The 24,923-nt window shown below is 49.9% G+C and overlaps 10 protein-coding genes across 10 annotated transcripts; 4 read left to right on the plus strand and 6 right to left on the minus strand.

Moving 5' to 3' along the window:
* Positions 1–134: 134 nt before the first annotated feature.
* N7525_006208 (cyanamide hydratase) lies at positions 135–977 on the minus strand (the record flags this gene model as incomplete). Its single annotated transcript, XM_002569280.2, has 2 exons — positions 135–343; positions 440–977. 2 exons carry the CDS (start codon positions 975–977, stop codon positions 135–137), a joined length of 747 nt encoding a protein of 248 aa, XP_002569326.2.
* A 641-nt stretch (positions 978–1,618) lies between these two features.
* On the minus strand, positions 1,619–3,347 carry N7525_006209 (uncharacterized protein; the record flags this gene model as incomplete). Its single annotated transcript, XM_002569279.2, has 2 exons — positions 1,619–3,192; positions 3,323–3,347. The coding sequence occupies 2 exons, from the start codon at positions 3,345–3,347 to the stop codon at positions 1,619–1,621; spliced, it is 1,599 nt and encodes a 532-aa protein (XP_002569325.2).
* A 686-nt stretch (positions 3,348–4,033) lies between these two features.
* N7525_006210 (ADP-ribosylation factor family protein) lies at positions 4,034–4,864 on the plus strand (the record flags this gene model as incomplete). Its single annotated transcript, XM_002569278.2, has 2 exons — positions 4,034–4,082; positions 4,152–4,864. The coding sequence occupies 2 exons, from the start codon at positions 4,034–4,036 to the stop codon at positions 4,862–4,864; spliced, it is 762 nt and encodes a 253-aa protein (XP_002569324.1).
* Positions 4,865–5,273: 409 nt separating this feature from the next.
* Positions 5,274–6,942, minus strand: N7525_006211 (phosphatidylinositol N-acetylglucosaminyltransferase subunit A/GPI3; the record flags this gene model as incomplete). Its single annotated transcript, XM_002569277.2, has 5 exons — positions 5,274–6,261; positions 6,309–6,697; positions 6,751–6,785; positions 6,836–6,867; positions 6,926–6,942. The coding sequence occupies 5 exons, from the start codon at positions 6,940–6,942 to the stop codon at positions 5,274–5,276; spliced, it is 1,461 nt and encodes a 486-aa protein (XP_002569323.2).
* Positions 6,943–7,221: 279 nt separating this feature from the next.
* N7525_006212 (putative ATP-dependent RNA helicase DBP6) lies at positions 7,222–9,663 on the plus strand (the record flags this gene model as incomplete). Its single annotated transcript, XM_002569276.2, has 1 exon — positions 7,222–9,663. One exon carries the CDS (start codon positions 7,222–7,224, stop codon positions 9,661–9,663), a length of 2,442 nt encoding a protein of 813 aa, XP_002569322.2.
* A 1,057-nt stretch (positions 9,664–10,720) lies between these two features.
* On the plus strand, positions 10,721–13,096 carry xlnD (beta-xylosidase XylA; the record flags this gene model as incomplete). Its single annotated transcript, XM_002569275.2, has 1 exon — positions 10,721–13,096. One exon carries the CDS (start codon positions 10,721–10,723, stop codon positions 13,094–13,096), a length of 2,376 nt encoding a protein of 791 aa, XP_002569321.2.
* An 855-nt stretch (positions 13,097–13,951) lies between these two features.
* Positions 13,952–15,597, minus strand: N7525_006214 (class I SAM-dependent methyltransferase; the record flags this gene model as incomplete). The annotated part of the gene is made up of 10 exons (XM_061213649.1): positions 13,952–14,024; positions 14,074–14,502; positions 14,578–14,764; positions 14,825–14,850; positions 14,906–14,946; positions 15,005–15,080; positions 15,165–15,206; positions 15,349–15,405; positions 15,469–15,521; positions 15,571–15,597. The coding sequence occupies 10 exons, from the start codon at positions 15,595–15,597 to the stop codon at positions 13,952–13,954; spliced, it is 1,011 nt and encodes a 336-aa protein (XP_061068080.1).
* Positions 15,598–16,192: 595 nt separating this feature from the next.
* On the minus strand, positions 16,193–19,293 carry N7525_006215 (ankyrin repeat domain-containing protein; the record flags this gene model as incomplete). The annotated part of the gene is made up of 4 exons (XM_002569273.2): positions 16,193–17,858; positions 17,919–18,728; positions 18,823–19,122; positions 19,184–19,293. 4 exons carry the CDS (start codon positions 19,291–19,293, stop codon positions 16,193–16,195), a joined length of 2,886 nt encoding a protein of 961 aa, XP_002569319.2.
* Positions 19,294–20,028: 735 nt separating this feature from the next.
* On the plus strand, positions 20,029–23,740 carry N7525_006216 (putative C6 transcription factor; the record flags this gene model as incomplete). Its single annotated transcript, XM_061213650.1, has 9 exons — positions 20,029–20,196; positions 20,252–20,793; positions 20,849–20,888; positions 20,946–21,963; positions 22,012–22,331; positions 22,380–22,450; positions 22,500–22,589; positions 22,649–22,675; positions 22,723–23,740. The coding sequence occupies 9 exons, from the start codon at positions 20,029–20,031 to the stop codon at positions 23,738–23,740; spliced, it is 3,294 nt and encodes a 1,097-aa protein (XP_061068081.1).
* A 415-nt stretch (positions 23,741–24,155) lies between these two features.
* Positions 24,156–24,902, minus strand: N7525_006217 (translationally-controlled tumor protein; the record flags this gene model as incomplete). Its single annotated transcript, XM_002569271.1, has 4 exons — positions 24,156–24,240; positions 24,291–24,462; positions 24,528–24,813; positions 24,888–24,902. The coding sequence occupies 4 exons, from the start codon at positions 24,900–24,902 to the stop codon at positions 24,156–24,158; spliced, it is 558 nt and encodes a 185-aa protein (XP_002569317.1).
* Between the last annotated feature and the right edge of the window lie 21 nt (positions 24,903–24,923).

Below are 24,923 nucleotides of genomic sequence, written 5' to 3' on the forward strand. Positions count from 1 at the left end.
ACGTAGCTCACCTCTACATCAACTGGTCAGTTTTCTACTACTTTTGGGATTAAATTAAGACAATCCGCTCATTTTATTTCAGTTCCTCTCCATGTAAGCACCAAACAAAATCTGCCCGAGATACTTAAACGTCCTCACTCATAAGGTGCCATTAGAGTATTTCCTAGCACCTTGCTGGGGAATTCTTCCTCGCCGAGTGTCGTTGTATGTGCCCAAGGCTTGAGCCGATTCTCTTCGTGGATGGTGCTAGCGAAGCATCCACTCCATTTCAGGCGAGGGAAATGGTTGCAAACCTCCTGGATAGTCGAGGGATGAATGAGATCCGTATATGAACCAGTATTGTCTGTTTCCTGGTTAGTTAAGGCCGGTGAATAGTAAGTAATATGGCCTTTGGTCGTCAAAGAATCCTGTGTCCGAACAGTTCAAGCAGAAAACATACCGAAGATCGTCGCCAGCTGAAGCAATTGACCGAGAGCCGTGATTTTACCCTTTTCACACAAGTCTTGATGCCGGATGACTGCTTCAGCCACGCTCTCGGCCTGATCTTTCGGGGCGACGGCGACGCCCCCGCCTACAAAGGAGGGTTGTAGGTTCTGTAGAACTTCCAGTGCTTTCAAGCCTCCAAAGAACTCGAAGCTCATTCTGGTGGCCTCCAAGTTACTTTGAGTTGCTCCGATATCGTGAAGCAGGCAGGCAAGGAAGTAGGTTTCATCGGTAAAGGCCCATTCGGGGAACCTGTACCGCTTGATCGCAAGGCCAAAGTGGTAAACCCGAAGGGAATGATTGTATGTTGGCTCAGGAAGATGAGACTTGGCATACTCATCGATCCGCTGGGCGAGGGACGTTGCGGGAGTGGGAACTTCGGTCACTGCAAAGAATGGGGCAGGTGTTGCTGGAGGATCAGCGAGAAGAGCAGTTGCTGACGATAAAACAGGAGTGAAGCCATAGGCTGAGATGGGGTCGTTGGATGGCCACATCTTTTGAGGGCACAGGTTAGGAATAGCTCTGGATGGAAATATTTGGGATACTCGGAGGTTTTATGCTCTCTCTCTCTCTCTACTTCCTATTCAACAGGCTAAAAATGAATCTCAATCATCCATCATCCATTATGGTGAATTGGTAAGCATATCAGATGTCAGATGCCAGATGTAGAGAGAAGATGTAACCATGACTCACTTGCCACCAGACCTCCAGGGCTATTTTTAGATGTACATTTGTATACCTGTTCCATGATCGTACTTTTGGAGCAGTTCAATACATTTCAATGCATTCTTGCATTCTTGGAGCCCAAAAAGTGACTGCGTTAGGTAAGGGTACCTACGAGTAGGTAGTTCTCGTATTCGAGTCTTTGCATTTCTCTCGAGGCTTACCATTTGTAGCGGCTGCATGTTGCTATTGAAGGAGAACAATAAGATAAACTTCTATAATCATGGGCTCTCTGCAAAATGTGCTTACGCCAAAATCGGGACTTGATTGTATGTACAGGAACCGAAGAGCTTGCAGAGTAGGGGACAAAATCCTTGAAAATAAGATAGATGAAACAATGTACGTGCCTTTCCATGCCAGTTCTAGGGTTGTACAGATCGGATCGTGATATACATGCATATCCTCCAAACACTCATCGTGTAAGATCATTCCACATGCGCGAGAATGTCTTCCACCAACCACGTACAGCGGACTGGTCTGTGACTGTCGACACTTTGCTGAACGTATCTTCCCGAGCCAGCTCCGATGTATTGCCATTTGGGTAGACATGGTGACCATCCATGCCGTTCATCACGGAAAGCGAAGACCCATGTAGTTTAGCAGATGGTGCGTAACTACTATAGTCACTGCGGGTGTCCTCGCCGTCTATCAGATGCCGAGCAGCGTAGACGCACCCACCATATGAGAATCTGACCAGAGAATCTCCAGTCAGGCTGCCGATGATATAAACCCCCAGTGCGACCTCGAGGTCCTCGATTGCTTTCGCACGGAGAGTTTGGCCGGTGACTGCTGGGTCCTCTTGATTGCCCTGCCCCAACACTTCACAGCGGAGCTCGGGATCGAGGTAATCTAGCGTGCCTCGCCGGCCGGCAGCATATACGAGGCCGCCCACGGTCTGAGAGAAAACAGTTCCATCTTGGCGGCGGAATGTGACCGTCGCCAGGTCGCCGTGGACTTCCACGGCTGTCACTTCAACATTAGGAAGACCTTCATAGAGATCTTCCCAATTCCGGCTTTCAAGGAATGGCGTTGAAGTTGCGCGTCGGTACTTTGGCCGCTGGTCTTTACCAGCGGTTTTGGCTGCGAGAGCAGCTCGTTTCATAAGACGGTAGACACCGGCATATTCTGGATATGCTTGCTGATGGCAAGCCCGAAGAGGTGATGGGCGGTCATTTGGTGACCATTTGTATATGTGTAAAATCTTTTGGTTAGGGGAGGCGGAGATGATGGAATCTGCGGCGGAGAAGCCAGATCCAACAACGAGTAGCGGAACATTAGGCGAGGACTTGGTCTCAAGTAATGGACGTAGCACCGGCTCCGGTGAGAGAACCTCGGAAAATATTCCACTTGCCAGGACTAGGCGCTTGCAGTGGAGGTTATGAGAACGAACATAAAATCCAGTAGTGGTGCGGGAAATGCCCTCCAATTCTTCCCCACACCGAAACGCATCATCGATATGTGCAGCCCCCGGATAGGCAGCAAAGTAATTGGCGATCTCGCGCCGCGTGGGCCTGGTATAAGATGGTAGATCTTCGCCTGTCGTCCTTTTGTGATGGTCGGCAAAGGAGTACCCGGGCAAGGACAGCATTGCCGCATAACTCAATGTCTGGATATCCCAACTTGCGCCCCATGGATCTTCAGTCCATTGGCCTCCGGGCTTCAAGGACTTTCCAAAAACAAGATGTGAGACAGCCTTCTCGGGCTGTGAGCGCCAATCAATATTTGAGATGCAGCCGGGCTCGTCCACATCCACACTTGGCCGTACAAGAGTGTCCAGTAAGACGTTCACGGGAAGGGCCTGAGTCGAGTAAGATAGCCGGGAGGCGTCAAAATGCGCTGTAAGAGCATTCACATCGGCGTTCAAAATCTCTGGCGCAGCTTTCAACTTGGTGTCCAATAGATGATCGGGATGTGGAGGGTTGGATGAGTAGAAAGGGATATGCCCATGGAGGATATATGAGAGGATCATAGCCGACGGCCCATTGCCTGGTAAAATCGGGTTCAATCAGTTGCCGTTTCACAAGGACTTCTAACGGCGTGGGGTGGGATGCGGGGCTCAAGCGGAGCAAAAGTCCCCGATGGCTTCAACATGCGACGTCAACCATGATAGACGTACCGACGATGATAGTGTCAATCTCCATTGGTGGCGATGTATATCAAATCAGTGATCGAGGGTGTGGCATACTGGTATAGACATGCGACAGTAGAAAGAAGGGTCGATCATCCAATCAAAGCAGGATGAGATCCTCGTCACATTGCCTTCTCAGCAGAGGTCAATAGCAAAGCCATATGGGAATGTGACATTTGTAGCCAAGGGAATTCAAGAGGAAAGGCGAATGCCCCGGACTAAATGGGGGGTTCGTATCGACAGGTCCGTCGATCAATAATCAAAAGCTGACAAACTCTGGGAAACCGGTCCACCTGCAAGTGGGGGAGAAGAGGAGACTCGGGAAAAATCGACGATTTTCCATTTGCTGGGAGGAATGAGCTGGGAAACTGAAACCGGAGTATTTGCCGGGGAAGTGTAGGGTTTATCATTCTATCATGTCTCTGAGTTGAGATTGAACATATTTGAACGAATGTGATGTTAAACCTGTATGATGCGCACATCCGAAATGTCCGATGTAGTTCGGAATGCAACATCCCCCAGATCACAGTTCAGCCCTAAGCCCTAACTTCCCAAAACGGATGAGGCTGCAACGCGGCCCCAACATGAGCTTCAACGTCAGAGAACTGACTGCGATGTCATGATTTCTACTTCCGATCCAGTTTTTCTATAATTCTATTTGCGCTTGGCCTTGGGCTCCCCCCAATAGGGAACGCGATCATGTATCACCTGGCCAAGTCGCTGTACTTAGCCGCCACAAGTAAAGAAGGTAACTACTCTATCACCATCGCATGATCGCATGATCGCATCACCTTCCACGCTAATTATTTTCCTCAAGAGTATTCTGTTCTCCTGCTTGGATTAGACAACGCCGGCAAAACAACACTCCTCTCCCAGATCAAGGCGCTGTATCAACCCCGTTCTGATGGCGCTCCGGCCCCCAACCCCGGAAAAACCGTCCCCACCGTCGGGCAGAATGTCGCAACGATAGCGTTACCAGACATGAACTTGAAGATTTGGGATGTCGGAGGTCAGATCTCGATGCGCGGTCTTTGGCAGAGCTACTACACTAGCTGTCACGCGATCATCTTCGTGGTCGATAGTGCCGACGTTGGTCAAGATCCCGATATCGCACGACTTGCTCGGCGCGCAAGCTCTGTGGCAGGCCCAGCGCGCAATGGCGCAAGAGGGAGCACAAGTGCCGAGGCCTTCTCAGAGCAAAACGTCGGAATCAACGCGGGCAGCAGTGAGTTCGGGCGATTAGACGAGTGCCGGCAAGTCCTCGAGTCGGTCTTACAAAGTGCCGACGTCGCCGGTGTTCCCATTCTGGTGTTAGCAAATAAGCAGGACCGCGAGGACTGCGTGGAAGTGGTTCGCATCAAGGAAGGGCTTGTCCGGAAGGTGTTTGAAGGAGAAACAGGAGGCGGTGTCCGTGACAGTCGTGTGCTGCCGGTCAGCGCGCTGCTTGGGTCTGGGGTCCAGGCGGCTGTGGAGTGGGTACAAAGTCGTGTCAAGTGGAACAAAGAGGGCAGGCCTCCAGTGATGCGTTGATTCAAAGTTGGGGCTGCCGACCACTCTCGTACATGATGTCGAGCGCAGCATATCAAGGTGCATAATGGCGTTCATGATAACTACATTTTCTGTTAATCTGTTAATATACCAATAGAGTCTATTCAATGTCAAAGTTTGGTCAACTATCAGCCATGTCATCTAGGTGGTGAAGCTACCGCAAGAACGATTTCAGGCATTTTATGCTGCCGGTTAGACATTACATGTATATGGTATTATGGATTAGGATATGTAAAAAAAAAGGGCGCAGCACAAGAGCATGTGAAGGGGTGTGATTAGACGAGGGTATGAGCTGCCCGAGACAAGCAGGATAGGCGCAGAAGCAAGAGTCGGCTTAAACATACTTGGTAGGCCGGAATTCTTTGTGCCGATGATTGGGGGCAATTTTTTCTCAGCGAACACTTCCGGCAGTCCCACGGGTCTTACTCGCCGGTTGCTTCTTTGGCCAGCTTCGTGCAATGTCAATGTTGGCTCGGGGAAACCACATCTCGAGGAAAACATAGATCAAGAAGTCAATCACGACACACAGACAGAATAGCTTGCCTGCCCAGACACCACAACCGTAGTAGCGCTTCAACCGGTCAATTAGCGCAAAGCTGCGGACGCGATCTCCACTCGCTTCCCAGCCCTGGCCTGGATAGTAACCATAGAATTCCTCTGGGCTGATGTCGCCGATAATTCCTTCGTACACGCGCTCAGTGCGCGCGGCCACATCCCGCCATGAATACATCATCTTCACTTGATCATGAAATCGATCCGTGCGCACTTTGTTCGAGCGCAAAGCCGCGATAGCCTTGCTGGTTGCAAGCACGATATCATCCTCCTCCGGTTTGGCGAATGTTGTCATATGCTGAGGTAAAACTTCTGGAATGCCTCCAACCCGGGTACAAACGACGTAAAGACCACAACTAGCGGCTTCAACAATGACTGTCCCGAATGCTTCTGTCAGACTAGGATGGAGATAAATGTCACCTCGCACCATTACGTCTCGGACCTCCTCGTGTCGGACCGAACCCAGAAGTTCGACTTTATCCTGAAGCACATTGCGTTCCAACATCTGTTCCAGGTCGATTGCCTTGGGCCCGGACCCTGCAATAATGAAGCGCGTATTGGGATTGGAAGCAAGAATGCGCGGAATAGATGCAATGAGAAGGTCGGTGCCCTTATTGTAAAAAAGCCGGGAGATGACTACGATTGTAATCGGATCGTCGGGCCCGATTTGTCTGGGGGATATTGGAGCATCGGCGGGCGAGCTTAGACCCTGATCAGGCGCACGAGTAGTATGAGACAGAGGGCAGAAGTTCTCTGCTACCACGGCGTTCGGAATGACCGACACCATTAATGGATCCAACGAAGCCCGAAGCACTGTGTTTTCCTTGCTGCAACTTGTCAGTTGAGTCGTGTAACACGGTCGTGGACGACCTACCAAGTGTGGCTAACACAAATCGCATGATCAACATCACTCAAAGTAAACTTAAGCAATTTGTTGGTGAGAATTGATGCTGCATCAGCGAATCCGAAGAGGGAGTGGTCTGTGAAGACAGTCCGCAGTCCCATAGTACGCGCATGGAGGATAGCCTCTCCACAGAAGCTACTCAAACTGGCATGGCCATGGACTATGTCAATCTCCTCTCGGATGACGATATTGCGGAATATGGGGAAGAACGAGAAGACGGTGGGGAATGTAGTTTCGCGGTAGATGACGAAGAATGGAACGTGGTAGATCTTCAGTCCATTGGTAAGATATCGGACTCCGGTGCGTCCTTTGTATGCATGGGTAATAACAATGACTTTGTGTCCCCGATCAATGAGTTTCTGAGAAGCACTTAGCAAGAGCTCAGGTGGAGCGACAAGGTGCGCATGCTTACGGACGACAATTGGTATATGTGACTCTCAATTCCACCTAGAAAGGTCAGCGATTGTGTAAGATACAGGGAAAACAATAAGGCATACCTGACTGGGGAAAAAAGAAGTCACTGACCATGCTATAACCAGAGCGATGTTAGCAAGTAATGGCGACTAGTAAATAGAACCAATACTGACGCGATGTTATAAGGCATCGTGGCTGTGGTTCTCGGGGCGAGAACTCCGAGATATCGAATTTGCTCTTCGTGTCAAATTATTTTCCATGGCGAACAGATCTGCTGCTCAAAACACCAGTCCATCCAAGCCAGTAAATGCAGGAGACCTGGAGACATCTGGAAGCTGTCCTGATAAGCAGGGCGGTGGTGAGGGCGGTGATCTTGCTATGTGTTCTGCCGGCATAAAAGATTCAAAGAGGAATTTGATTCCCACGAGGCATCCCACGCCGACTCCGTCACTGGCGGAATTACATGAGAATGTTCGACAAAAATTCGGGACTCGAGTCCTCCAAGAAGGCTGATGTGACTCCCAAATCCACTCAGTCACACAAGCGCAAGAGAGATCCCCATGGCTCCCAGCCTGCAGCGACTCCCACGCCAACGAAGAAGCACAAGAAACGCGAAAGTTTGCCGACCGCAGAGGACACAGAACATGGCAGCATCAAGAAGCGCAAGCATCTCAAGGATGCGCTTCACGGATCGGATTCGCCGGAAGCGTCCCGGAAAGAAAGTACTCTCTCCTCAGACCGCAAAAAAGCGAATGTTGCAGACTCGCGCAATAGCGTCAGCGAAACGGCAGGGAAATCGAAGAAGAGCAAGCGAAAGAGCTCTGGAACGGATGAGACATTGGATGATGCGGCTGCATCTGTGAATACAGGAATTGGTGATGAGGAAGTTGAAGCACCGAAAGTCGAACAACCCAAATCGAAGAACAAGCATTCTGGGGTTTTGTCAAAATTCGAGCGCACCAAATCCGTCTCCAGTGCTAAAGCCAAGATAGTTGAACCCGAGGTCGTTGAAGATGAGACACCTGCTGTCGAAGCCGTCTACGCACAGGGTCTTGAACAACTACCTCAGCCGGAAAACCCACCCGAGCCAGAGCAGATCCCAACGTATTCATCTCTACCCCCATGGCTGGCCAATCCATTGCGCAAGTCAGCTCAGGACACAAAGAAATTTTCCGAACTCGGAATCAAGCCAGATCTTCTCAAGATTCTGGAACAACAGAACTACAAGGAGGCCTTTGCTGTGCAGTCTACCGTCATTCCCCTCCTTCTACAAGGGGAGCAGAACCACCCTGGAGATCTTTGCGTATCTGCGGCGACTGGATCCGGAAAAACACTTTCCTACGTTCTTCCCCTTGTTACCGCTCTACCGCCGAGACCTGCCTCCAGACTCAGAGGATTGATTGTAGTTCCTACACGAGAGTTGGTGAAACAAGCTCGCGAATCATGTGAACTATGTGCCTCCGGATCCAGACTTCATATCGGCAGCGCAGTGGGTAACGTGGCTATCAAGGACGAGCAGAAACTCTTGATGCGCGTCGACCAGGTTTACAACCCGGCCATTCAACAGCAACAGCGCGATGGGCTGAAAGGAAACGACTGGATGAATTTGAGCCTGGAAGATTGTGTCAATGAGGCGATTGACTCTAGCGGGTCTCTTCCGGGCCACATCCAACGATCCGAGCCGAACGTCGACATTCTTATCTGTACTCCTGGTCGCCTGGTTGACCACATTCGTTACACCAAGGGATTCACTCTCAAGCATCTCGAATGGTTGGTGATTGATGAAGCTGATCGTCTCTTGAACGAAAGCTTCCAGGAGTGGGTTGATGTGGTTATGAACTCGCTGAACAGTCGAGAGGCCCCCGAAACCTTCGGGCCTGGTGGAAAGCTTTTGTCTGAACTTGGACTTTCGATCGACGCCAAGCCTCCTCGAAAGGTGATTCTGAGTGCAACAATGACCCGGGACATTTCCAAACTCAACTCGCTGCGCCTCGCTAACCCCAAGATGGTTATCATCGGGTCTGAGGATGCTGCCGACGAAGAATACCCATCTGCTATTCATCCAGATGCCCACTTTGCCCTACCCCCAACCCTATCTGAGCATATTGTTCAAGTAGGCGACGGATCCCTCAAGCCGCTTTATCTGCTGCGTCTCCTTCTTTCTCACATTGTGATTAGTGGGGACCGAGCTCCAAGCGTGTCTGATTCATCCGACTCTGACAGCTCTAGTTCTGACGATGACACTAGCAGCGATGATGACACAAGCTCTGATGAATCATCTGATGACGATACTTCATCATCTGGGTCAGACTCGGAGTCAGATTCAGACTCGGACTCAGGTTCAGCCTCGGATTCTTCAGACTCATCTGACTCGGAATCTGATGCTATGGAACTCGTTCCCTCGCCCTCTCGCAAGACTGTCCTGATTTTCACCAAGTCATCCGAGTCTGCCTCCCGACTTGCGCGTCTCATTTCGCTTCTACATCCCGCATTGGCCAAGCGCGTGGGAACTATCATTAAATCCAACAAATCCTCTGCATCTCGCAAGACATTGACGGCGTATCGACAAGGCCGCATTTCCGTGATTGTGGCTACTGATCGTGCCTCTCGTGGTCTTGATCTGGAATCGTTGACTCATGTCATCAACTACGATGTCCCAACCAGCATCACTACTTACGTCCACCGAGTTGGACGTACCGCCCGCGCAGGCCGCGCAGGCTCTGCGTGGTCCCTGGTCGCTCATCGTGAGGGCCGCTGGTTTGCCAACGAGCTCGCAGCCAGCGTGGATGGCCGGATCACGCGTACGTCAAACATTGATCGTGTCCAGATCAAGGCCGACGCATTAGACTCACTCAAGCCCAAATTCGCCAAGGCTTTGGACAAGCTTGAACAAGAGGTCAAGCGTGGTTAGTCTAGTCTAATATGTGTTTTGCGTTTTATTGTATTTTATGAGTGGTTACGTGTCGGTCTGCATGCATAGCGGTCAATATATTCTTGTATCATAATCTGTTGGCAGGTCTACAAGTCATGAAGTCTCATGGTTTACGCATTTCCCTGTTATGATGTACAAGAATGGTCATAGTCTTCTTAAGTGGCCTTTTTAGATATCGGATTATATTGATGTTTTCTCTCCCTTCTCAGTTAGACAGTAGAAAAGGGCCAAAAAGGGCTTGTAGCCAATAACTAATTGATATCTTATTAAAGCGGTTGAATCCCGTTTATCTGCTATTCAACCAGACTCTACTAGTTCCCCAAGAGCCCCCTTCTCTAATTAACCACATCTCCCCGGCAGATACAATTTTCCCCATTACCCGGTCCTGCGGGGTCTGGGCTATGAGAACTGCAAGATGTCATGCATTCAGCATTCCATATGAGAGGGGTCATTTCAGGCTAAACTCGCATAAATGCCATTCCTTCGGATGGCCTATGGCCTATGGCTTATGGCTTATGGCTCATGGCTTATGGCTTGAATAGCTTGAATAGCTTGTTCTGGAGGTTAATTGTGACCTCAGCTCTAAGACCTCTTTCGCACTTTCTGTGAAGAGAGTATTAAGAGTATGAATCCAAAGGGTTCGAAGCTATTCTAATATTCAAATGTAGTTCGAGGAATAGTAGTAGAACAGGATATCTCCCCTGGTATAGAAGTAAGGACCGCATGCACCTCTTCCCCAGCACCTCCACCCACCTTGACCCCCTTGCACACTCGGACAACGGAGGACAAGGACGACATGATTAACAAGCATCGGCAAATAAGGAAAAAGAAAAATTCAGGCTAAATGGTGTTCACTTCTAACGCCCAATCTCGGGGGAAACCCGAAACCCCCGTGGGATCCCCTGGGATCGACTGTGCAACTTCCCCAACTCGGTCCAAATATGTGGGGGCCCTCTCCATACTCCAGACTATAAGTTGATTCCCGCATCACTGGTAAGAATGCTGGAGTATCCGTTCTCGAAGACAGTCTTTTGCGATGCCTGCCTTTCCACTACTTGCCTTGTTGGCCTTCGCGCCAACTGCATTATCCCAGGCCAACACCAGTTATGCGGACTACAATACCCAGGCCCAACCAGATCTTTACCCCGGAACTACGGCGAAAGTCGATTTCTCTTTTCCAGACTGCTCCAATGGCCCACTCAGCAAGACGGTGGTCTGTGATACCACCGCAAAGCCCCACGACAGGGCCGCTGCCCTCATTGCCATGTTCACCTTTGAAGAGCTCGTGAACAGTACTGGAAATGTCATGCCCGCAATCCCTCGGCTGGGTCTTCCACCTTACCAGGTGTGGAACGAAGCTCTTCATGGCTTGGATCGAGCAAACCTCACCGAATTCGGGGACTACAGCTGGGCTACCTCATTCCCATCCCCCATCCTCACCATGGCTGCCCTGAACCGCACCCTGATCAACCAAATCGGTGGAATCGTATCAACTCAAGGCAGAGCATTTAACAATGGGGGTCGATATGGGCTCGATGTGTATTCCCCCAATATCAATTCCTTCCGTCACCCAGTCTGGGGCCGTGGACAGGAAACTCCAGGCGAGGATATCCAACTCTGCTCAGTTTACGGACTTGAGTACATAACGGGTCTTCAGGGTGGCTTGGACCCCAAGGAACTGAAATTGGCTGCCACGGCGAAGCATTTCGCTGGTTACGACATCGAGAATTGGGGCAATCATTCAAGACTGGGAAATGATATGAGCATCAGCGCATTCGACTTCGCTAGCTATTACGCCCCTCAGTTCGTCACAGCCGTGAGAGATGCGAGAGTTCACAGCGTGATGGCGTCGTATAACGCAGTCAATGGTGTTCCCGCATCGGCCAATTCTTTCTTGCTCCAGACTCTACTTCGTGACACCTGGAACTTTGTCGAGGATGGCTATGTCTCTTCTGACTGCGACTCTGTGTACAATGTCTTCAACCCCCACGGATATGCCTCCAGTGCCTCGCTTGCTGCGGCAAAAAGTATACAGGCAGGCACAGATATCGACTGTGGTGCGACATATCAACTCTATCTGAACCAGTCCTTCACCCAGGGCGAGATCTCGCGCAGTGAAATCGAACGTGCTGCCACTCGCTTCTATTCCAATCTCGTCAGTTTGGGCTACTTTGATGGCGACAACAGCAAATACCGAGATCTGGATTGGTCTGACGTTGTTGCCACTGATGCATGGAACATTTCATACGAGGCTGCCGTGGAAGGGATCGTCCTTCTCAAGAACGATGGCACCTTACCGTTGTCCAAGGACACCCGCAGTGTTGCATTGATTGGACCTTGGGCAAATGTAACAACTACAATGCAGGGGAATTACTATGGCGCAGCGCCCTATCTCACTGGCCCTCTTGCCGCCCTGCAAGCCTCGGACCTTGATGTCAACTATGCTTTTGGCACCAATATCTCTTCAGAAACTACTTCTGGGTTTGAAGCTGCCCTGTCAGCTGCGAGGAAATCTGATGTGGTCATCTTCGCCGGCGGAATTGACAACTCTGTCGAGGCAGAGGGAGTGGATCGCGAAACCATCACCTGGCCTGGTAACCAGCTCCAACTGATCGAGCAGTTGAGTGAGCTGGGCAAGCCGTTAGTTGTTCTCCAGATGGGTGGTGGTCAAGTGGACTCTTCCTCTCTTAAGGCCAACAAAAACGTCAACTCTCTGGTTTGGGGTGGCTACCCGGGACAATCTGGGGGTCCCGCAATCTTGGACATCCTCACTGGAAAGCGTGCACCCGCTGGCCGTCTGACAGTCACTCAATACCCTGCCGAGTATGCTCTTCAATTCCCTGCCACCGACATGAGTTTGCGCCCCAAGGGCAGCAACCCTGGGCAGACCTATATGTGGTATACAGGCAAGCCAGTTTACGAATTTGGCCACGGGCTGTTCTACACAACCTTCGAGACATCACTCGCCAACTCCCACCGAGCTAACAATGGAGCTTCCTTCGACATTGTGAAGCTTCTCTCACGCTCAAACGCCGGATACAACGTGATCGAACAAGTCCCCTTCATGAACTACACTATCGAAGTTGAAAACACTGGTACAGTCACCTCCGACTATACCGCTATGGCGTTCGTCAACACAAAAGCTGGACCAAGCCCGCATCCCAACAAGTGGCTAGTTGGCTTTGATCGCCTGGGTGGAATTGAGCCCCACGCCACTCAGACCATGACGATCCCGGTCTCACTGGACAACGTGGCTCGCACCGATGAGGATGGTAACCGCATTGTGTATCCCGGCAAGTATGAACTTGCGCTGAACAATGAGCGTTCGGCCGTGCTGTCATTCACTTTGACCGGTGATGCGACCACTATTGCTACTTGGCCAAAGGAGGAGCAACTTGTTCCTCCTTCGTGAAAGGTCTCTCGTCAGTGTATATTGTAGTTGAGGTGTAGCTTGAATATGATATATGGATAACTACAAGTTAATGTTTTGGTGAATAGTAGCGTAGAAAAGAGCTCGGTCAAGAAACCATCATATATACAGCACATAACAAGAGAGAAAAAGACAAAGGTCAGAATAGCTGAGCCGGCCCTTTCGCCATTATCAACATGCATGGTTGGTGAATGGTGGCGTTGGCGCCTCGATCCGGCTAAAACATCGGCGTCATGTCGTAGGTGCCTCCTTAACGTCAAGGTAGTTGGGGGAAATCGAATCAAGCGTCCCTTTGCCAGTTGGACTTTGAGGATATAATTGTTGATGTTGAGCTCCATTGTCGCCCAATTTGAGTAGAATGAAGTCTAATTCACTTTGAATATAACAGAAAGCTGCAAATGAATCGCGTCTTTTCTGAGTCCGATAAATTGCCTTCATTATTCCAGTCTTTTCTCGACATCGAATTGGAGCAGGCCAACATCTGGCTCCGAGCAGAACTTGAAGCACAACGGGCTTCATCTTCCGTATATTGCTGCTCGACGGCCACCTTTCAAGCCCTGAATTTCGATCACAAGGGCGTAACTTGGCTTTGAAGGATCAGGGAGGCCAGCAGATGAGATCAACACAATTTCCTATCTCCAAAATGGGAACAAAGTACAGGAATCGATTTCTTTCATAACGCAGATGGTAATGTCATGATCTGATCCAGAAAGGCAAGAAAGTAAAAAGAGTGTAATGTTCAATGCTCAAAGACGCTCACATATGTGAGTAGGCTGCTGTATTAGAAACGAGCGACACGACGAATCGGCTATTGCCTCTGGCCTCCAGAAGACAGCTTTATGGCGATGGCTCGCACTTGATCTCCTGTCTTCTCAATTCCTCCGTAGGCTTCCTCGCCCACACACGACGACTGAAATTCATTAGGAACATTTCAAGGGATGCAAAAGGAAAACACTCACCAGTATCCATAGCGATGTACATGCGGATCCTTTAGCTCCGCACGCACGCGAGCCAGATAGACCTGCACCTCCTCCTTTGTCCATGGCTCCGGTTCCCCAAACTTGGTAAGAAGCCACATGACCCAGCCCTCTAGGGCAGTATTCCAGTGGGCATATTGGAGCTGGCCGGCCTCCTTTAGTTGTTTATCCTTAGCCCAGGGGCCTAGAGGGATCTTATACAGCTCCTCGTGCGCATCCACGAACCCGACTTTCTCCATTTGGCCGCGCATCGTTTCCTGGGTTCTGAGTGACCGACCAGCTCGCTCAGAGCACCTAATAAAGAGATCGCCCCACCCCGCTAGAACGCTATCCTTTTTCAAGGTGCCATCGTCACTATGAACCCGAATGTCCATTTCCACTTGCTCGATCCAACCACCTGGTTCGAGGGCACTAGAGTTAAAAGAAAAGGGAATTAGGATTCCTGGTATAAGCAGGTGGGGCAGTGAAGTGGGAATTGGAACTCACTCGTAGGCCTGCTTATATACCTGGCTCCATCCTTCCGAATCGAATGCTCCATACATCATGCGGATATGGATATAGTCAAACGGATCTCTCCATGTCCATTCACGAAGCACGTCGTCCACCTCGAATAAGCAATTTGGGGGCATCCAGGTCACAGGAGGGGGGAATATGTCCACGCCACGGACGGTCGCTATTTCGTGTCAATCCAAAAAAAGAGTAGAGTAAGGGGTTGTATAAAGAATTCGATTACCTGACGGGAAGTGATCGGCAACGTCACTAGGCATTGGTTAGAGGGTTCCTTAAAGTGAGGCCGGGGTACTTGTTGACTCACATGGCCCAGCTTCCTTTGCCAGTTCCGATGTCCAGAATATGCTAGAAGGTACAGTGAGCAGAAGGTCAAGCAAAGAAGATGGCATCATTATCAATTTACCTTGGGCGAATCGCCAATAGGAGCGCGGAATAGAGGATTCGGTTGGTGGTAGTCTAGCACGATGAACAATATGTGACTTTGATATGTTAGTATTACACCGTTCTAACGAGGGCACCGGGTGCGCTGGAGCTCTGGAGCCCTGGAGGGCGATGCAGTTTACCTAATCTCAAATGCCTCGAACTGCTGTTCGTCGGAAGGACCCCTGCATCCATGGACATGGTCAAATCATGTATCATCAAGATCAAATTGTCGTGACCAACCAATAGTCATCTTCCTTTATCGCTTGATATCTTTGCTGCATGTTATTATCACTGGAAACAAGCCTCGACTGGAGATGTACTGACCTTCGGCCATTTTCCAACCGTCCCTTTGCGATGGTCGACGCGAGTGAGGTAGTCTCCCTAAGGATGAAACGAGATGAGAATGCAATGGATATGACTTTGGGTGCTTTTGCTTTTTCTTACGATTGAAAGTCATCCGGTTCGACGCCATGAACCATAGAGTAGAACGTGGGATCCTGGGCAAGTGAGAATCACACTGTGGGATCATAAATGAGCACTACTCACCACTGCAATATGCTCCTCCTTATCCATCGTGTTTTCAGTATACTCCGTAGTGCCACGTGGAAAGGGACATGGGGAGATTAAAGGGATGAACCTCGGGAAGTGTGTGGGGTAGAGAGAACTGCAATAGGTATAGCGTGAAGAACCAGTCAGCTGCCACCTGCAAGCCCTACTGCGCTACTGCACTACTGCACGGAAAATAATTCCATTCTTCCCGAGTATTTCTACATCGGAACATTTATATTAGAAGTTCTTTTTTATTTAGACTATACATAAATATATGTACATGTAACTATCCGTACGGGGACGGGACCTCGGGAGGGTCCGATACCCGGAGGTGCCACCCGGAGAATGACAATGTCAAGGATTATCACGGAAAGATTAAAGGTGGATGGGATTCCCTTACCACCTAGAAGACACGTTGGTGGTGGGTGGAGATACATAGTAGTACCATTGGGGCGCAGAAGTACTACGTTGACGCTCTAGTGGAAAGTGCCTAAATAGAGTCTAACGGTTAATTTCTAATGGAGGCCTTGCTCATAAACTGATGTCATAGTGAATCCTTTCCGCACCCGCACAAGTCTCGTTTGATAGCCTGAGATATACATGTCTAGTACTCAGCCGCCTAAGTGCCGCCCTGTCTTTTGAGAAGCGCGGCAACCTCCCGATGACCTCTCATCATCGCTGCTCGCAGGGGCGTTCTGTAAACACCGGCACGAATGGTGCTGTCGGCACCTCTGTCGAGTAGAACCTGCGTGATTTGAACAAATCCGAACGCGGCGGCTGCATGCAAGGCAGTGCCATGTGGTCTGCCACGACCATTAGGGTCGGCGCCGTTGTCGAGTAGCATCTTTACTATGCTATATTGCCCTTTTTCAACGGCAGCCATCAGAGCCGTGCCACGCTCATGCTCCGCATTTATGTTAGCACCGCTGTTGAGGAGCATTTGCACCACTTGCTGATTCCCGTTCATCGAAGCCGCTCTCAGTGCGTTTCCATAGCACCCTGCTTGTCGGTTGACATCCGCACGATGGTCGAGTAAGATTCGCACAATATCTTCTTGGCCCTGGAATGCCGCTGATTGCAACACGGTGTCAATCTCATCCCCTTGAGAATTGGGCTCAGCGCCCTTCTCAAGTAAGAAAGTTACTAGTTTCCAGTGGCCTGCCTTAGCTGCGGCTTCCAAAGGACTGCCGTAAAGGTCGCTCTCGGTATTGATATCTGCCTTACTATCGAGGAGGATCTCCACAATTTCCAGTTGATCCTCATCACACGCCGCGACCAGTGCGCTTCCATACCATCCACACAGGGCGTCAACGTCAGCACCCCGTTCAAGAAGGAGTCTGACAATAGCTTCTTGACCATACTGGGCAGCAAATGAAAGTGGGATAAAGGTGTTCTCGTCTTTGTTTGGATCTGCTCCGTGGGAAAGGAGTAACTGAGTGATATTCAGATGACCTCTTGCGATAGCCCATTTCAATGCTGTCCAGCCACCATTATAACAGATGTCCATGGGGTATTGATGGTGAATAAAGTAAGCTACCGCTTCTTGTATCCCGAAGTATGCGGCGAGGTGCAACCCAGTCATTGTCCTTAGATACTTTTGGCTCCAGTATTTCCGGGCTGCGTCTTTGGTCGCCCTGAGTGCTTGTTCCGAAGCTTCAACCTTTGGCTGGTCTTTCAGAAACTCTATCACGCCAGGATGCAAATCTTTGGTTGCTCTCACATGATCTCCCCAATAGCGTGCCGCATAGGAGTACAGTGGATGTGATTGAAAACGCTCGTCCATCGCTGTATCACTTTCGCAAACGCCAGATCCAAACGTCTCAAATGAGATATAAGAGACACACAGCGTACTAATTTCCTTTTCGGCCGATGAAAAGAAGAAGTCTTGTTTCCGCTCGAGATATTCTTTCGTGGTATAATGGACGAGTCGAATTATCCCCGTTTCATTTTCCGTGGTAACCAAACCAGCGCAAACAGCAAGGATGTCTTCAATCTCCGGCACGTTCTCCTCGTCAAGGCTAGATTCCCCTTCCTCTATCGCAAGTGCATGCTGAAGCTCCAACGAGGTGAGCGGTCTTCTTGCGCATATGAGCCACGAGAGAGTTTGTGTCGCCAAGTCAGTTTGCTCTCCTGTTTGCCCTTGAATTCGGGTCATTGCGTTGTCATAAGCCTTGTCGTATGCATAGTCGTGAGACCCATTCGAGAGCTCTTTCAGAGCGGTTCGGGTAGATTTAGCTGACCTTCTACCGATCAATGATTCGAAATAAAGCTGGGCAAGGAGGAACCTGGGGATGAATGAGTAATGCAAGTTTCTGGCAAAGAATCCGTCAATCAAGAAGACTCACATTCCTTGTACGTGGCGCGAGATCACGGTCTTAATCTCCTCTTGCAATGCTGTATTTCGACTCACAAATCCTGGGAGTCGGTACATATTGCCATCAAGATATCGTCGAACGTCATCCTCATGAGCCCGTATCTCTAAGTGGCCGCCTGCTTTGAACAAATCACTCATCTCCGTGGGCCTTGACGTGGCGAAGACATTCGCTCCAGCACCGGCATGAATCTTCATCATCTCGTCCAAAAGTCTGGTACGGCAAGTGGACTCGCACTCGTCGAAGGCATCAAGAACAATAAACACGTCCGAATAAATGGAAGTGACTGATTGCAGAGCTTTCGATATTTCATCAAATCGCGGACGCGTCGATGTAGCTTTGTAGCGCGTGTAAAGGTCCTTGACTGCGTCTGGGACAGATTTTCTCTTCTGGCATAGTTGCTTTAACAAACTTGAAAGCAAGTCTTGAACCTTTTGTTCATCTTGGCGATTAAAGTTGCAATAAATGTAGGCTATGCCGACATTTGGCTTATCCTCAAAGCGCGTAATCAAATCATCGACAAGGATGGCAGAACAGATGGTCTTTCCTGCACCTGGAATGCCTGGACAAAACAAGGTCGCTCGGGGTGTGCGAAGCCAATGCTTATATTCTTCTGAATCGAGAAGCCATTTCCCAGTTCCTTCTTGCCGCCTAGCGAGAAGATCGCTCTGCTGCAGAGTATAATCGGCGGCAGACAGCCAGTCCAAAATGCAAGACTGTTCATTGTTTTCCTGTCGCTGGTTAAGTTGTTCCAGTGTTTGTTTTGTCGCCGCCATGGTTTGACTATGGATGTTAGAGGTTGGTGAAGCTCAGGTGTGCCAGGTGTGCCAGGTGTGCCTAGGGGACAGGTGGGGTAGAAGGGGGAAGTATATGATACCTTGATATAGCATTCAGAAACGACTGGAGCAATGTCACATTAGATAATAACCGATCTCGAAGCTCGCCTATGTCTTTCGGCTCCCAGGAAATCCTCTTCCAAATACTTCTAGCTTTCTTGTGAATGGATGTACCACAGTATTCCACGACTTTATATTTGCCGATGGCATCTTGAAGCTCGTTCAACAGGGTCCCACAGCTGTGACTGATCTCACTTAGTTGTTTGCGTTGGCGATCATTGATGTCGTAATCCGGCAGTTGAACATCAACGTCTTGGAGGATAATTGTCAGTCCTCTGACCCTGTGCCGACGAAAAGATATCAGTTCCTGTTCAATAACCTATGTGTACAATATACACGCACTCTCGAGAGATACTATTGAACTGGCTTGGAGCACCAATAAAGTCTCTTCGTAGTTTATTGGCTAGGGTAATAACGGAAACGAAGTCCCCAAAGCTCAGTCCGAAACTCATCGTGGGGTATTGGTCGAGTTCAGATGTAATATTGCCTGGGGGAGTGTGTTAAGTGTTGGATTTCAAATATGACAGTTATTCCTGTACAGCGAACCCTAAGGTCTGGACTACTTAGCGCCTGTTGGGTATGTACATCTCTGTGGCGTGCATGGTTTTGGATCGATTGGCTATTAGACATCCTCTCGTGCTTCTTGCATTAGTGTGTGAGTTGTCAACGCACTGTCGATTGAATGGCGGATGGGTCATCTTGGTGTCGAAGAAGCAATCCAGAGACCCGGTATATCTGCCAATGGCGGCGAGTTGCTACTCCATAGTGGATGGTGATTGCAATAATGCAGCGGCGCTTAAACACCATTCTTGTTTCAAGTATTTTTAGTCCCGCGCTGGAACGTTTTCATTTTTCCTTTCTCTTTTTTAGAGAAATGCCGTAGCGATAATGACCAATCGACTGTTTGCTTCTTGGAGCTTTTTGACTTGTATGCATATGTCCACAGAGAGACGGGTAGGGACAGCAAGAAGTGAAAGAGCAGATTAGATTAATGCCAGCATCTTCAGGCATCCTCAGGCAGATTCAGGCATAAATGCTGACCACGAGATGGAGTGATATCATTGGCCGTCCCCTTCGATCTCCCGATAACGTCAGGGATCCCCCGCAATCGCCGAAGCGTCATTTTACTTTTGCGCGTGTCGTGTTCGTGCAACAGCTTAATATAGTTTCATGTCTTGTCAAAGAATATGAACAATAGTCCTCCCAATTCCCAGCCCGTATCGGTTCCTCCCATCCCTGGCAGCTCATTTGCTCCGTCATTGAGAGGACCTTTGGCTGGAGGCCGCCAGATCACCCGAAACCGCGCGAGCTACAGCTGTCACACGTGTCGACGTCGGAAGGTCAAATGTGACAAGGTAGATGAGATTGCATCAACACCGAAGCCCCTGTTCTAGGCTAACAACTTTCCAGATACATCCGATATGTGGAAACTGCCAGAAGAACAACACCGAGTGTATATATGATGTGTCGACCCAAAAAGATGACGATGGTCGCGATGGGTCTTCCCAAAATATACATGGAGTTAAACGAAGGAGAGAGATACCCCCGACATTGGAGGAGGACGTCAACGAGCTCCAATCACTTTACGGACACTTGAAGCGGGCAGAGACGATAGGCGAAAAGCCCGACCCAAGCGCCATCGAATCGCGACTCGACAAGCTTATGTCGATGATTGAGCGCCTTGGGGGAACCGGTCAAACACTCGACAATGTGGAGATGCAGGCAATGGCCCCGGATGCGAAAGTGGGACCAACACAGTTGGGTGACCCACGGCCGAGCAATCGTATGGTTGGGAACAAAACACCTTCAGGGTCTACCAGTCCACGCCGCATTGCTCCAGAGTCTAGTAACGATGAGTTTCCGATCCCTTCCGGTCAGGCCACCGATCTGGTAGACCCGGTTGGCAGTTTGAACTTAGGCCATTTGAGCCTAGAGGACGGTGGAAGGTCAAGGTTGGTCAAGCTGGCTCCATTTGAAAATACAAATATCTTTTCTAACTCCAATTAGATACGTTGGCACCACGTATTGGGCTTATATATCTGGTGAAGTATGCTGTTCACTAGACATCGCCACTAGTAGGCTGTTTTTACTAACTGGCGTCTAGATCAATGAGCTTAATCAATTGCTGAGAGATCAAAATAGCTCACATGGTCAGTCTGCTCCTGAAAATAATCATGAAGATATAGCAGATTCGCATGCCGATGGTCGACAGTCATGGAAAGAATCAATAGGCAGCTCGACACCTTCAACCACGTCTAGGTCTCGTTCCTTCCAACAATCTATAATTTTCCCTTCGGGTGACTCTCCCTTGGTCAATGAAAAGGTGGTAGAGCCAGAAATGCTTGATCACGTTCCCACAAGGCGGCAAAGCCACATTCTCTACAAAGGATTCATTTCCGGTGTACACGCCATCAGCCCTGTCATTCACCCTCCAACTATCCTCAAGCTCTATAATTCCTTCTGGGACTGGTATGACTACAGCAGCTATTCGGGAGAGTCCTGCCCAACCCCATCCTTCATTCCATTGTTGTACGCGATATGGTATGGTGGCTCAGTGACGATTTCGATCCGAACAATCGAAGCCGAATTCAATGTGTCCTCGCGGTCGGCCCTTTCGACAATATATACCGAAGAAGTTAATCGGTGGCTTACGAGGATCAAATTCCCTCGCAGCCCTTCACTTCAAGGCCTCGCTGCGTATCTTATCGTACAGACAATTGTGACAAAGGAGGAAGAGCCTTTGGCGAGTAGTCTCTTTGTTAGTCTCGCGATGAGGGTTGCGCAAACCATGGGCTTACACCGGGACCCAGCTAAGTTTGGCATAGAGCCGTGTGAAGCTGAGTACCGGCGCCGTTTATGGTGGCACATTATGCATATGGACGGTGTCGTTGCGATGTCAAGCGGTCTGCCTCCACTTGTCAACGAGGAGAACTATTGGGATGTGTGTGAGACGAGTGAACTGAAAGACACGATGCTAGGTACCCCAGCTGCAGAGTCGTACATGAAGCAGGTTGCTTCGCGGGAGCGGCTGCCTGATGATCCAGACGATCCCACCCTTTGTGGCGGACCATCAATGGTCAACGTCTACTACCTGACCGCAAGAGGGAAATATACCATGGCTCGTGGGTACCCTTTTCCGTTTCAAACACTCACCCGCTAATGTTATCCAGGCGCTGTCCGCCGCATATTGAAAATCCAGCTGGGAACAAAGCCACTCACCAGGCAGGACATGGAGGAGCTCCGGTCGATACTTCTTGACTTGCAGCTGAAACTGAATTCCATCATCGACAGGATTCCAGAGGGAAATGATGTTGGTAGCCTGTCAACGCCAGAGCGAGCTTCTTCTATATCCAAATCCCCGGATGGCCGCTCTTCCGACACTGAGCTTCCAGGCGAAGGTCCCACCGGATGCCCAGAACAGTATCACTCACCCGTTCTTGTTTGCTTCCATAAATGGGCGAAGATCATTCTTTCGTTGTATATTGACAAAGTGCGTTTTCAGTCTTTGCTGGTTTGTATCCAACTGACCTTCCTCTAGGCCTTCTGCGTGGCCTACCAGCCTTTCCTGAAGAACGCTCGCAGCCGGATTTGGCCAGCGGCACGCCAGAGGTTCGCCCACACCGTCGGGAAATAAGTCTACGTGCTAATATTGAATTAGTGCACTACGCCACTGTCACGGCTTCATGGGAAAATTCATCCAACTCGCCACGGATCCTGATTTCCAGCCCTTTCATTGGAGCTGGCCTGGGTATGACTTTCCCTTACTATAGTGGCCAAGAATCATAGACAACTGATATTTCTCTTTAGCAATCATCAACCAATGCATGCCACTATGTACGACTCCATTATCAGGTGTTGGTAGCCACGCTAACGAGATACAGGATCATGCTTATTGACCTATATGAGCGACCTTACAGCCCTGAAGCATCCAGGTCCCGCGCATTCATCGACCGCATACTCGCACTTTCTGGTCCAGATGGAGGCGTCGTAGGTGGTGAAGACGGCGTCTCAACGCCACGGCGATTAAAAGACGGTGGTCGTGAAGCCTGGGATATGATCCGCCGCCTTCGCCATAAGGCTTGGCAAAAGGCTGGCCTCAATCCGCGTATGCTCTGGACCGAACAAGATCAGATCCAGGCTGGCGTTGCTTCGCCAATTGACACTCGTGGGGATTATGACCCTCCTTGCTCAAATCCCTCTCAGGCCCCGTCTCCAGGCTCAGCATCGTCCAACCCTCCCTCAACACACAAGCGCCAACTCAGCGATCCCGTCAAAACATTCTACAACTTCACCCGCTCCCACACCTTCTCGAATCCTGTTACCTCGGATGCTACAAAAAGTCCCGTGCGGTATCAATATCAACCACAGGATAAACCCTTGCGTGCAATTTCACATTCCAAATTCCATCCTACCCCCGCCGATAATCCCATATCTCCCCGCGGTGGCGCCTCCTCAACCAATGCGGACTCCTTGTTTGGCGCATCTCCACCGATACGATATCCTGCATCCACCGCTCCCGCCCCACATGTTCAGCATTCAGATCCTGATATTGTTGCTTCTGGTGGTATGTCCTTCGTCGACCCTGCGTCTCCTAATGTTATACCCAAGGGAGTTCCTACACCACCATCGATGGTTGACCCCAACCTTAACTTCGACTGGGACCAGTGGGATGCTGTGTTCGGGCAACACCTTCCTGTCGCAGACGATCTGATGGAATTGGATCCCGTCTCTGGTCCTGATTTCACCAACTTTGGAACTACCTCCACATTTGATGGCAACAGCACCATCGACATGCCTAATTCATATGCCAACCGTCTTTCACTTCCAGGCTCCTCTCCGGGAGGGGGTTTTCCGTCCTGGGATGGGAATAATGGGGGTGATTGGCCGGGATATCCTTAGTATCTATTATATACTTAATGTAGACACAATAAATGAGCGATAAAATAAAAAAAATATATATACATATACACGCACATGGTGGTTGGTGTCACTTTACTCATTTGGATCCAGACACATCCATTCTTCCTCGACTGGGTCAGTGACAGCGAAGACAGACTACATTGTACAAGCCAAAAAAGAAAAAATATAAGACATGACAGATGATTTCATGAAACGTAATTCTTGGGGATCCAATAGATCATTAATTCGAGGTTCAAAAATCGCAAGAGGTTTATTAGAACAGACAGGCCCGGGGAAGGGGAATAAGTAGCCGCTGCGTCTGAGCTATAACCCGCAATTCTCCCGACAAGACGTATTTGCTCCTGTAGGGCGCGTATGTTTTAACTATCGCCTTCTTTGGAATGACAAGATTTGCTTAGACCTTGACCTCCTTGAGACCATCAGCCCAGACGGTGGCGTAGGGGGTAACGCCATCCTCGCGGAAGTCAATCAGGACGTGCCTAGGACAGTCAGTTTAGATTCGAGAAAAGGTGATAATACGGGGACATACATGGCATCACCGTCAGTGGACTGGCCCATGAGAACATCGTAGTTGTCCCAGTTGGAAATGATCTTCTTCATAGCGCCGGCGGCCTTGGTCTTCCACGCCTTCTCAGCGGCGTCAGGATTCTCGGCCTGGGCGAACTTGGGCGCGGCATTCTTGTGGAGCTTCTTAAGGTAAGCTGTATTAAGGAACAAAAGTTAGTGAATTGCGCGGACCAAGTAAAGATGAAAGAGCGAAGCATACTCTTGAGGTGGGACTTGTAGTCCTCCTTGGAGGGCTTCGCGCCCTCCTCAGCCTTGAGCCAGACCAGACGGAACTGGTCCTCGATATCGTGGACCATGACGGCCTCACCCTCGCCACCTTCCTCTTCAGCTCCCTCCTCAGCGGAGGGGTTGGCACCCTCGAGCTGGAAGTCCTCGCCGGCACGCTTCATGTACTTGCGGCAGTCACACTCCCAAAGGAGATCGAACTCCTTGTTGGGGACAAGCTTGAAGGTATCGGCGACGATCTCGTCACCGGAAACGATGTCCTAGTGGGGTTTGTCAGTTGAAATTCACCCGTAAACACAGACAGGCAAATCCAATTTGATGTTGGCACACATACAGTGTAGATAATCATTTTGGCGGAATTATATGTTCA

The sequence above is a fragment of the Penicillium rubens genome (assembly GCF_028828025.1).
Source record: "Penicillium rubens strain IBT 27055 chromosome Unknown utg000003l_segment0_segment0, whole genome shotgun sequence".
NCBI lineage: Eukaryota > Fungi > Ascomycota > Eurotiomycetes > Eurotiales > Aspergillaceae > Penicillium > Penicillium rubens.